General features: G+C 43.8%; 1 protein-coding gene across 2 annotated transcripts in view; it reads left to right on the top strand.

Annotated features, from left to right (window-relative positions):
• Nucleotides 1–3923, top strand: part of LOC146866794 (uncharacterized) — a 45775-nt gene extending 41852 nt beyond the window's left edge. For both annotated transcript variants that reach the window (XM_085601427.1, XM_085601420.1), the window contains exon 7: nt 2664–3923. In XM_085601427.1, the coding sequence (XP_085457553.1) occupies nt 2664–3361 (698 nt within the window). In that variant the 3' untranslated portion in view covers nt 3362–3923. The remainder of the gene's footprint in view (nt 1–2663) is intronic.
• Nucleotides 3924–13645: the final 9722 nt, after the last annotated feature.

The following is a 13645-nucleotide window of genomic DNA, read 5'->3' as shown; positions in this document are numbered from 1 at the left end:
AAGTGAAGGATGATAATGATGAAGAGTATGTAGCTGTAGTGTTACCCACGGTTCATTGTCAGAGTTGGAGTTGTTGCAGAAGTAAGATCAGAATTTGAACAAATTCAAGGAATACATAGTGAAGAGGTCGCCTAGTGGACAAGCATTAACCATGGTGGTATGTGTGTATAAACATTTAGCTGATGAATTGACCCTAGAAGGTGGAATTGGGCGGAGGTTAGGATTGCTGATTGAGGAGTAACGAGTTAGAGATGGCTCATAAGGGTCATATGGACATCCTGGCAATGAAAAAAGAATTTCAAAAATGTCTCCGGGCATTCGTTGGATATGTCAGTAGAACACTATGTGGGATTGTGTTTGACGAGTACGGCTACTCTACCGAAGCCAGTTAAACCAATTGAGATGCTCTGATGGCCAGAATACAAATTAGCTCTGGATATTTGAGGTCTCTATTGAGTCAATTGAGTGTCTCCAGAATATGCTAGAGTAACAATAGACTCTTAAATAAAATGGCCTATGGTTAGATCAGCATTTCCCAAACTGGGGGTCATGACCCACTGGTGGGTTGTGCGCCGATTTTTGGTGGGTCGCAAAAGTCATGGTCTATATTTAAATAATAGTTAACATGATTAGCCTTGATTGTGCAACAGTCTGAAGGTGCTGAGCAATGTCTCTAAGTCCAGTTTTAAAAGACACCTTGCAAGTATTTCTAAGCAAGACTGAAGTGAAGTATTTGTTGGTCCTGTTTTTTTTTTCTTCACAAAGCTGTTTTAGCAGGGAATGTGCTCACTATACTTGATCATACACAGCCATACCATTTGTGTAGGACTCTCACACTTTTTTGTGCAGGTGTTTTGAGAGAACCATACTGCGAGTGATCAGGAAGGAGGCACCAAGAGGCATGTGAAGCCTGTTCATTTGTCTTACTGTGTTGGAATGAGAGGGCATCCAATTACTCTCTGTGTATTGCCAACCGTGTTTCTATTGCTTTCTAGGTTTTTGTTTTGGTCCTCAAATCAATGTTATGTTGTTGTTCATGAAGTGAGAGGAAAATGTTGGTTTGTGGTTCTGGCTTCAGAACCTGGAATATGTAATGTGTCCTGGCAAACCACAGAGCATTCTAGTAGTATCAGTTGGAGCCTGAGTACTTTACCTACTCTCTTGATTAAAGTCTTCATCTTTGTACTTGCGCTGTGTGGTCCTATCACTAGCTATTCATGAGAGTGAGGATTGGCAACAGAAAGTACATTTTAAGAGCTGTAGAACTACTGTTACCCCCTGTCCGTATGCAGTCAATGTACTGCAGTAAGGGCTTACTTTAGTTGCAGGATTTGAAAGTTTTGTTTATCCTTTTCCAAGCTCCAAAGGTGCAAAGGATAAGCATAGACAATACATTGTCCCATTTTTAGGGCTAATTCTTCATGGTTCGTTCAATAGATGACCAATCCCATGTACAGAAGCAGGTTATACAATTAAGTACCTCTATCATGTACGTCTACAAAAAACAATTAAGTCTTGCAGCAGAGTCAAAAATCATGAAGGCAAATGCTCTGTTATGTTCGGAATCTGATCTACCCATTCCCAGCTCTCAGGCACATTATCAAACAGTCTTCAGATTTAACAATCTGGCTCCTGGGACAAAAAACCTTGTCCCTTCTGCCCAGTGTTCTATCTGAGAATTGAAGTTTGATTCTATGTAGTCTTCCCTCAGCATTGCTTTTGTTATTTATGCCTTCAGTTTGCCACACTAATCTGTGGGCGGTTTGAACAATTCATAGATGCGTATCTGTAATATTGCCCAGCGAGTAAGCTCCAGCAAACATTTGACCCATACGACGTCATTGTCCCAGACCTCACACTGTCTAATATGTAAGGCGTTATTTTCTGATGGGAATACTAATGCTTTTACCCTTTGACAGTGAACTATGTGTAACTCTCAAATGATGACATTGACAGATGTAACTGAATATAGTGAAACGAAACAAAGTGTTGTCATTTATTCAACAAAATCCACTAATGTTTATTAATTTAAATAGCTCTCATTGGGTGTAGGAATTGCTTTACTGTTTTTTAACCCATATTGTGAGGATTAGAGGCATCTTGTGTTTACATCTCAACCAGAAATTGTGTGCAATATGTGTTCCTTTATCCAACTCATATCTCAGTACTCTTCCTACATGGCTGCTTCTAGATAATGTGGATGAATAGAAAGCCTTCCATCATATGATATATTAACCCGACAGCCCCTTTGGACCTTTGTTGTCCTGCCTGCCATTGGGCAATCGGGTATGTCAGCAGCTTCAATAAATTACCTTAGAGCACACATTATTCTCAGTTTACCCCGGTACATGATCCCCAATGCTGTACCAGGAGCTACCTTCCAGGAAGATTAACATTGACTTTTCTTCATCTGCATTGGGTGTGCTATCATCTATCTGATGTAGAAATGTGAATACTGTATGCTATTTCGTTATTCACTTATTTATGTTGGCTTTAGTAGACTCCACTTCTTGCATCTTGTGTTCCTTAGGTCGCTTGAGAAAGCATTTGTCACCCATGACCAAATATCATGTCATCTGTGGGTTGAAGCATAGCATTTATTGTTTCACTTTTGACGTCACGAGTAGAAAATTAATAATGCAAATGTTATTGTAATCCAACAGGTAATGGTGGCATGAAGAGAAGAGCCTGCGGTTTATTAAAATGTAACGATAAATCACCACTTAGCTATTCAATGGCAAAAAAGCTCAAAGCAAATATGGTTCATAGCATTCATGAGAGAAATACTGAGATGTGGTCAGGACGTGATGGAGAACTCCGAGACGAGAGAACTGCACACTCCAAAAGAGAATGTGGCCAACTAATGCATTCCACCTTCAATCAGATGATTCCCCATGTACAGAGTTCAAGAGCATACTGTAAAGGTGACAGTACAATGATGAATGACAATAACATTGCATATGAATCAAACCCATTGCAAATCTCCAGGGCATACACCTATTCTACAAGTGAGCAAGCCTGCCAGAATGACAGTGACATTGGACATCAGCAACCACAAAAAGTAAATAGAAGATACCCATGTAAGGAATGTGGCAAATGTTTTACTGTGATGTCAAATCTTCTAATACATGAAAGAATACATACTGGGGAGAGGCCACATCACTGTACTTTATGTGGGAAAAACTTCACCCAAAAAGGAGTCCTTCTTAGGCACCAAAAAATGCATACAGGCGAGAGACCTTATCAGTGCAATGTATGCGGAAAAAGGTTCAATCAAAAGCATCATCTTCTAAGACACCAAAAAACACATTCAAAGACAGAACATTTTCCATCTGATCTGTTTGGACTTCCTAAATACTAAATAATTTCAGTGTCAAGGACACTGAGACTAACAGAGTTATAAGCACAACAAAGTTGTGGCCAAATGAGATGTTGTATTACCAGCTTCTAAAATGGGAGTTGCTGCAAGACATGACATAATAGTAAAAGCAAAGGGAATACTAATGGCTAGTATTATTGATGTAATTCCCAGTAATCCCAGGACTGTAGAAGTTCTCTGTTTCTATAGACGTAAGATTATGAAACAAGTGAGCATTCCACATGTCGCTATAAACGAATGCACATAATTTAATGTGCAACAGTGCATACAGAATCAAATACCCAGTATATGTTTTATTCAAGTATGGAGTCCATGGTTTGAAATGCGGGTGCAACAGACTTTGACCTATTTACTCAAATGCTTTTTAAAAAGAAAGACCGGGGATGGGGTTAGGTTAAGGCGTTTTGGTTCATGGGAAAAACTCAACTTATCAGTGATATATCATGTGTCTGGTTTTTTTTGTTGATAATCTTGACTAAATGTAACAAACAAATACAAAATATATTTAAAAATATAAAAAACAGACTTCCTTTTTATAGAAAAAGTAAATTGATTGTATGGACGTTACCAGTGCAACTTGTCGTTAATACCCTAGCTATTACTGTCTGTTAGTTGTTGTTGGTTTTAAATTGTCAGGGATCAACCAGACATGCTACATACAAAAACTAGGGAAAAATAATATGTTCGAGGCATGTGAGCTGTGGATCACATGCTTTGCATACTCCAGCCATCTAGTGTTGGGTCCGGATGTTTGCAAGTTGTTTTTCTTTGAAGAAGTCTTTCCAGTCACGAAGTAGGTGACTCCTCCTTTCAGTGATAGTGCGCATGGGCATTGGCTCCATTGTTAGATTGTTTTTTTCCGCCATTGGGTTCGGACGTAAATTGCTGCGCTCCCTTTCAAATCCGTGTTTCGGGTTCCCCTCATTGCATAATCCACTTACCCTCAATGGTATTGTTTTCGATCGCGTATTCACATTTCTCCGCGTATCGTATCAAATACAAAAACTCTTTTCGAACGGGAATCTTGTGGAAGGCTGTCGGGCCTACCCGCGTCAGTCCACCTTGCAGTCGATGGAGAGGACTCCATTTAAATTCTGCCTTCTGTGCCACGCAAAGTTTCTGCGCACCAACTCACAAGAAGTGTGCAACTTGTGCTTATCTCCGGAGCACAACGAACAGGACTGCGACGTGTGTAAATCTTTCCGCTTGAAGAAAACACTCCGCGACTGTCGGGCTCGACTTCACAACATGCAGAGCCAAAACACTGCATCCATTCCGGACCTCTTCGGAGAAGATTCCAAACAAGAGACTGGCGATGCACTAGGTGCAGAGGAAGAACAAGAGGATCCTATATCCGTCTCCGAATCCAGCTCCGATGGGGACGAAGACATTCCGCAAGGTCAGCGTATTGTGTGTACCGAACCTCCCTTGCCCCAAAGTCCTAACCAGCCCAAGCAAAAGGCTCCACTCACACCTCTGCCTTCGGGCCATGATCAGCACCGAAACACACGTTAAAGCCTTTTGGCTCTGGATCTAGTCGTCCACACTCGGGCACTGAGCCAAAACCTTCGGGGTCGAAACCAAAACCAGTCTCAGGCCCAACTCCTTCGATACTGAAACCGCCTTTGGAACCGACATCCTCGGCACCGAAGAAACCGGCACCGAAAACTTCAGCACCGAAACATAAACATGCTCCGATACCACCAAAGGAGCACGTTTCGACGTCCTGCCTTCAAAACCGGACCCGAAACAAAAGGAACTCTACATTAATCCAAAATCTTGACATTTTGCAACTAAATTGCCACATAAATGAAGATCTGCAACGGAGGACACTTATTACATTCCTTTAAAAAGGAAACGTGGGTACTAACCCTTCTCCTCCTCCTCCCCCCATCACCTCCTTCCCTACAAACACAGCATTTACTAATTACTCCTAGTAATTCGCCACAACCACAAACACCTGATGATCAGGATGATGGGGATGGGAATGGTGGCAATGATCCTTCACCTGCAGACCCATGGAAGGATTATAATACAGACTCTCCCACATATAATGATCCTGACCTTTATCCTACCAAACCTTATACACCAGATGATAATGTAGGCTACATAGAGCTTCTAAGCAGAGCTGCTGAATACCATGGGGTACAATTAAGGAATCCATAGAGGAGGATTTCTTCTTTGAAACCCCTAGTAGTTCCCAAAGATCCACCCACACACTCCCTATGCTCAAGGGTATGTTAAGACATGTGGACGACATATTTAAGGATCCTGTTTGTGCACACATTCTCACCCCCAGGATAGACCAAAAATATAAACCTGGAACATCAGATCCAGTTTTCATCAAGGGCCAGTTACCTTTGAACTCTTCAGTAGTTTCTAATGTCCATAAACGGGCCAATTCACATATGTCGGGGGATGCTCCACCTCCAGACAAAGAGTCTAAGCTCATAGACGCCTCTGGGAAAAGAGTAGCCTCCCAAGCTGCAAATTACTGGCATATTGCTAATACCCAGGCCCTTTTACCCAGGTATGATAGGGCGCATTGGGATGAACTGGAACAATTGCTCCAATTCTTACCCGATGAGCATAAATCCAAAGCTCAAGACTTAGTGCAAGAGGGAAAGCTCATCTCTAATTCTTCCATTAGTTGTGCATTAGATGCAGCTGACACTGCAGCTAGAGCCGTCAATACCAGTGTGTTACTAAGAAGACACAAATAGGTAAGAATTTCGGAATTTAAACCCAAAGTTTAGGCTGCCATTCTCAACACACCATTCGACAAACAACATCTCTTTGAACATGTAGTAGACACGTCCATAGAAACGAGCATTGGCATAGCCAATAGGTCTCGCCTTTGGGACCTTATAAGTGTTTAGTAATCCAGCACAATATCCTTGGTGCAACAACATTAACTGCTGCATGGCTAAACACTTATAAAGTCCCAAAGGCGAGACCTATCTTTGCATTCACGTTATTGTTTTCATACTAAACTACAAGACCCAGAGTGCTAAGTGGTTTGGTGAGCAACGCATGCTTCTCGAGCTACAAATCATCCTTCTAAATGTTCTAATGCTTATATGAGTGTTAAAGATGTTCTCGTGTAGTACCTTGACCCGGTGTTGAACTTTTTGTTTTTAGATTGGTGGCCGCAGGGCAGGTCACAGGCAAAGCATATGGTAGCACAACTGCACTGCTCCTGAAAGCCAGAATTATCATCAAAATTGGAAACAAAACTGGAGAAGATGAGGCATTACGATAGAGCTGTTGAGAACTGTCGAGCCAGGCTTGAGTCTCGGCGCCGGGTCTACAGCCCGTTACAGCTAAGACAGGCGCATGAACAACTGGGATAGGTGCATACATTTCACGCGCAGGTAGGAAGGGGGCGCACACCTCGTGAACAGCTAAAGTGGAACCACACAGTGCATGAGCAGCAACAATAAACAAGTGTCCCATAGTGCCTGCCAGTTGGGCATGAAGGTGTTCATAATCCGCGCTCGGGCAGTCCTGGGCCTCCTTGCAGATGGCGCCGAGCGGTGGTCCCAAGTGGCAGTGATGATTGTTATTTTAGCAGAAGTGTGTGAAAAGCAGCGCTGCAGCCCTACAAGGTAACGAGCAGCACAGACCACCCTGTGACTGGTGGGGGGGAGACTGAGGGAGGGGTGGGGGTGGTGGGAACCTGGCGGGGGTATAGGGGGGCTTGCGGGGGTGTGAGCCTGGCTGGTTGCGCTTAGAAGAACAGGGAAGGCTGCAAGAGAGTGGGGCGAGAGGGGTGGTGTAGGAGAAAGATATGAAGAGAAGATGGCGAATGAGAGTGAAATGAAACGGAGGGATAGAGGAAAGAAATGAACAAGGAAGAGATAGGCAAGAGAGAGAGGAGAAACCACAGGACACCGTTAAACAGAAGGGAAGAGCACAGAAAGCAAGGACCTGGGCAGAGCAGGGTAACGGGGCACACACACATGTTCTTGGGAGGGTACACCAGCGACCTTGTGCAGTCTGGAGTGAGGACCATTTGCAGCCAGAACGGGAATGCTAGGTTCCATACCAAAATCACACGGGTGAATGCCAGGACGGGAGAGAATAGCAGCTGCCTGTAGAGCAGAGTCGGCCTTTGCCAAGGTAGCTCCCTGTGCGGAAAGAAAGTTGGCGCCCTCGCTGCTGGTGCATAAAACGAGGCAGCAGAGAGCAGCTTTTGTGCTCAGAAGTCAGCCCATTGCTGCCTGCATCAGAGTTGTGACTGGCCTCAGAACACCCCCTGTACCTTCACCCACCCACCCACCTGATTATGCAGATTAGTAACTCACGCTGCTGCCAAGATGTTTGTTGGAGGGGGGTTAATAGTGTGCGGCAGCAGGGGGTGAGCGGGGATGGAGGGGCAAGAAAGCAGGCTGATGGGGTGTTAAAACAGAGGATCACTGGAGCCAGGTGACAGGGACTCTGCTGTCTGCGTGACCTGAATGCATACAGATCCTAACGCCCCTCTGAAAACTGGCGCCCTGAGCATGGGCCCAGTTCAACAACAGCCAGCCCTGCTGTTGAGCAATGGTTTATAGGGTGAAAGAAGAAGAGAAAAGGTGTGGTCATACAGTTAGATTTTTTGGGGCAAAGGAGGAAGAGGGGATAGCAGTTCAGCAAGGGTTTCTTGATGAAAGAGGAGAGGTCAGCGGAACAGCAAGGAATTATGGGACGAAAGAAGATAGGATGAGTGGCCTGCGGCGCAGTAAGGGTTTCTGGGATGAAAGAAAAGGCTTTATGAGATGAAACAAGAGAAAAGAGACGGCGGCCCAGCAAGTGATCCTGGAATGAAAGAAGTGGAGAATAGAGGCCAAAATATAAGAAGGGTTTTGGGGATGAAAAAATAAAAGTTGAAGTTACTGGTGATACAGCACGGTTTTCTGAGTGGGTGATGGTTCAGAAAATTATTCTGGGATAGAAGGAGAAAGGGAGAGGAGCTGGCAGGACAACAAGGGTTTCTGGCTGGGATGAAAGAGTTTGGGATAGGAAAGGAGGTTAAGAGAGAACGACGGCTGCACATGACCAAATGGCCCCTGCGCACGCCGCTGTTTAAAACAAGCCCGGCAGTGGTGTGCGCGCACGCGCGCAGTCTGTTCTTTTTGGAAGCACATACTCGTGCTTGTGGCGCGCTCCTGCTCGCTCCTGCAAGGTGGATGCTGCCACAAGCACGAGTTTGTGCTTTCAAAAAGAGCAGAGCGACGGCTAAAGGTCCTCCTATGCAATACATGCGCGCTGCGTAGGCGAGACCTAAAAATGGAAAAGGACATAGACAGTCCCCTGCTACTTGTGGTTCGTTTTGGCGCACCTTCTATTGCAAGGGATCCAAGAATACCTCTTCAGACACTGCCTCTACACTGTACAAAGGCAACAATCAGTCCTCTTCTTCAAAAGGTTTCTTTAGAGGAAACTACAGAGGTAAGAATGGCAAGGGTAGAAGTAGGGGTTCCAACACACGCACCTCCCCCTCAAATAACAAACAGTGACTTGCCTACGCTTCCCCCGATCATTCCGCACCTGTCGGGGGACGTCTTTCGCAATTCCTACCTGTCTGGCAATCAATAACTACAGACAAATGGGTGCCAGGTATTATCCGATCTGGTTATTACCTGGAGCTTACCAAAAATCCTCCAAGCATCCCTCTACGCTCACACAAAATGTCACCAGACCATCTACACCTCCTCAAACAAGAGGTTCAGCCTCTACTTTTAAAAGGAGCCATAGAGCCCATACCACTACAATATCAAGCATCGGGCGTATACTCCCTGTACTTTCTAATACCCAAAAAGGATAGTTCTCTCAGACCCATTTTAGACCTCAGAGAGTTAAATCATTATTTACAATCAGATCATTTTCACATGGTGACACTTCAACAACTGTTCCCACTTCTAAAACAAGGTGACTTTATGTCTACTCTATACTTAAAGGATGCATATTTCCACATTCCAATACATCTCGCACATCACAAAAATCTCAGATTTGTGGTAGCGGGACAGCATAACCAGTTCAAAGTGCTTCCATACGTAGTCACCACTGCTCCCAGAGCATTTACAAAATGTCTGGCAATAGTAGCTGCTCACCTTCGAAGACAACACATTCATGTCTTCCCATACTTGGATGACTGGCTCTTCAAAGCCAGTATGTACCTAAAGTGTCCCAAACACACTCACATACCACTGGGGTTACTGCACCAACTGGAGTTTACAGTTAATTTGATACTCAAAGAGCTCTGGCTTTTCCCAATGCAGCCAGAATTCACAATATTCAGGCATTAATTGTTCAGTTTCAGTCCACTCGCTCACTACCGGCTCGGGTGTATATGCAGCTGCTGGGAATGATAGCCTCTTGCATCATGATTGTTCCCCATGCAAACTAAACTCGTTCCCCAGTACGCGTAAATTAGAGCTATAGTTTTCACGTTTTTTCAAAACACAAGACTAAGCAATGTATCACAGAATGAATCACAAGTATGTTCTTCTTGTTTCTTTCTTTCGGTATTTATTCATGTAGGCCTTCACAACAGCTTTCGGCAGCTACAGAGCTTCCAACAGCCAACACGTGTTTCGTCGCGTAAGGAATGTAGTCCTGCGACTTCCTCAAGGCTAATTCTTCCGTGTTTGAATCCTTTAAACTGTGGTGATAATTCCAGACCACAGATGGTCTCAGTATGGACGGTATCAATCGTACTATTCTGTATTCCGTTCTCCAAATTGTCGTCAAGCCAGTATTAATAATGCTCCGTTTAATTCAGTGTTAAGTGTCCTGATACCACCCTCAACACACGAACATGCACGCCGAGTCCAGCAACATGCGTCCCCTTCAGGAATGCTTGGTGAGTCAGTGGAACCAGTTGCAGGGTCTCTTAACCGATCTAGTGTCTAACCCACAAAATGTATCAAAAGGAAGACCCTTCATAGACCCTGTCCCACAGACAGTTTTAACAGCAGACCCGTCACTCACTGGTTCGGGAACTCATCTCCACAATTACACAATTCAAGGCATGTGGAGTCAAAAGCAAAAGGCTCTCCACATAAATCATCTAGAGCTGCTAGCAGTGTTTCTAGCACTCAAAGCTTTACAAATTCACCTTGTAGACAGAGCTGTCCTAGTCCGCACCGACAACGTGACACCTATGTACTAGATACAAAAACAGGGGGTGACACACTCTCTCCAACTGTCACACCTAGCTAAGCCATTTGGAAATGGGCCAGAAACCACAAAATGTATCTCCTAGCAGAACACTTTCCAGGAGTAAACAATCAGATTGCCGACCTTCTCATTAGACAGAGGCAGCAAATCCATGAGTGGGAGCTTCACCCTCAAGTTCTCCTCTTGTACTTTCAAAATTGGGGTTTTCCTCAAATAGATCTTTTCGCCACACACGAAAACGCAAAATGCCCAAGCTTCGCCTCCAGGTATCTACACCCGCTCTCTACAGGTAATGCACTATGGATGAACTGGTTAGGGATATTTACCTACGCTTTTCTGCCTCTCCCACTCATTCCATTAGTGGTTCGGAAACTCAGGCAAACATCCCTCACACTCATAGCTCTCACATGGGCCCGTCAACCTTGGTTCACCACCCTGCTGGATCTGGCAATAGTTCCACATCAAAAGCTACACCTCTCATCTAGTCTCCTCACACAGAGCCATGGAGAAATCGGGCACCGAGATCCCAGAGAGCTCAACCTAGCGATCTGGCTCCTGAAGTCATAGAGTTTGGTTATCTGATTCTTCCACCAGACTGTATGAACGTTATCAAAGAGGCCAGAAGGTCTACTACAAGAGCTTGTTATGCAGCTAAATGGAAATGATTTCTTATCTATTGGAATAATAACAATATCAATCCTCTGGATCCATCCATACAAAATATCATTTGTTATTTATTACACTTGGTGCGGTCAGAATTAGCTTACACATCTAACCGCTTACATCTCGCTGCAATAGCTGCGTACCTACAAAACAGGCAGCACTTGTCTCTCTTTGAAGTACCAGTTATCAAAGCATTTATGGAAGGACTAAAAAGAGTTACACCGCCAAGGCTCCTACCTGCCCCACTATGGAATTTTAACGCAGTCCTTACATGATCAATGGGCCCACCTTTTGAAACCATGATTAGATGTGAACTGCAATTTCCCTCATGGAAAATCGCTTTCCTCATTGCGATCACCTCACAGAGGAGAGTGGGTGCGCTACAGACATTAAAAATTGAAGAACCGTTTTTTTCCTGCTTCACAAAGACAAAGTGGTCCTTCGTACCAACCCTAAATTTCTACCCCAAGTAGTATCTGCCTTTCACATCAATCAATTGGTTGAGTTAACAGTGTTCTTTCCTCAACCAGATTCAGTGGCAGAACAAGCTCTGCACACTTTAGATGAGCCTTGTTATATTAAATAGGAAAAACAAAGTCATTTTGTAAGACAAAACAACTTTTTGTTGCTTTTGTTCCACCTCACAAAGGCAATCCCATATCCAAATCAGGTATTGCTGGATGGATTGTTAAATGTATTCAAAAATGGTATTTGAAAGAAAAAGAACTTTAACAGTATTCCATCTCAAAATAGGGGCTACTATGGCTTTCTTAAGTAACATCCCCATAGTTGACGTTTGTATGGCTGCAACATGGACTACACCACACACATTCACAAAGCACTATTGTTTAGATGTGTTAGTGAGACAACAAGCTAATGTAGGCCAGGCAGTACCTAGAACACTTTTTCAAGCAACTGCAACAGCTACAGGTTAGCCACCGCTTTGGGAGAATACTGCTGTATAGTCTATGCAAAGCATGTGAACTACAGCTCACATGCCTCGAACGGATAATGTTTCTTACCCAGTAAGCATCTGTTCTTGGCATATAGAGCTGTAGATTCACATGCGCTCACACGCCTCCCCGGGTACCTGTACCTTTGCAGTTCTTTCTTATCCTATATACATACGCATGGACATCTCTATTCTAATCTTACTAACTCCATTCTCACCCTCTGCGGGAAAACAATCTCATAATGGAGTTGATGCGCATGCGCACTATCACCGAAAGGAGGAGTCACCTACCACGCGACTGGAAAGACTTCTTAGAAGAAAACAACTTGCAAACATCCGAACCCAACACTAGATGGCAGGAGTATGCAAAGCATGTGAATCTACAGCTCTACATGCCAAGAACAGATGCTTACTGTCTAAGTAACATTATCCTGAGCAGAAGGCAGTACACAGGCAAAAACTTTGAATGTGTTCAACCTTGTTGGACATGTTCACAGTCTAATAGGGGCCCTAGCTTGTGTTCCTCGACATGGCAGGTGAAAGCTCCTATTCATGGTAGCTGGCACAGGTCTCTTTTACTGTACTGTTACTGCTGCTTTCCAGCAGCTAACCAGAGCACAAACAGGACTTCCTGTAGTACTGTTGGAAATAGGTAAGTTGAGAGGTGGTGAAGAGTCAGAATTTGCTGGTGTTTGAGAGTCTGATTGAATTTGTATATTAGTGTGTGTTTATGGAGGTCGGTAGGGGATGGATAAATGGAGCTCTCCAATTACTCAAGGAACTCATCTTTAGCACATTGAGGACATTCAGTGCAACATTCTTACCATGTTGTGGGCCCTGGCCATTCCTGCCAACATTCACTACCCCATGTGCAATAGTGGCCCATGTGTTACAACTTGAGGTCATTCTAGACAACATTTTGGCTATTCCTGATTTATTGGCAGGGACACTGGAATTATGCGTTTGTACGGGCGCCTCATTTTTCACTAAATTATAGATTTGCTGCATTTGCCACATAATCCATCATCTGCTGCATAATCTGCAAATTTTTGAAAAATAATGTTTCTAGCTCAACTTGTTCAACAGTGACTAAAAATGCAGAGACACATGGTGCTGTGCAGGGGAAGGCTCTTTGCAAAGCTTGACTGGTCACCTTTCTGTTAGTTATTGCTATATATGGATGTTAAAATGGCAATAATAGGATGCAACCAATGCCCAGACAGTTTTAACAAGTGTAAAAATTACAAAATAATGAAGTAATACTAATATAAAATGTGTTGCATCATGCCACATAATTTGCCTCCTCTTTGCTAATTGGTGCCCATCATTAACATACTGGGGGTAATCTTGACAACATAGTAGCTATCCAGTGTATAATTGTGGTACTGGAAAAATGATGTCAGTACATGACTTATTGTGGCTTTTCTTGAATAATTCTTACTAGCACTTATAATGGAGTGAAAAATCCTGCCAAGTGATGACCGTCT

The sequence above is a fragment of the Triturus cristatus genome, chromosome 1_2, assembly GCF_964204655.1.
Source record: "Triturus cristatus chromosome 1_2, aTriCri1.1, whole genome shotgun sequence".
NCBI classification, from domain to species: domain Eukaryota; kingdom Metazoa; phylum Chordata; class Amphibia; order Caudata; family Salamandridae; genus Triturus; species Triturus cristatus.
The sequence above is the reverse complement of the archived record's forward strand: the minus strand, read 5'-3'. Positions and strand labels throughout refer to the sequence as shown.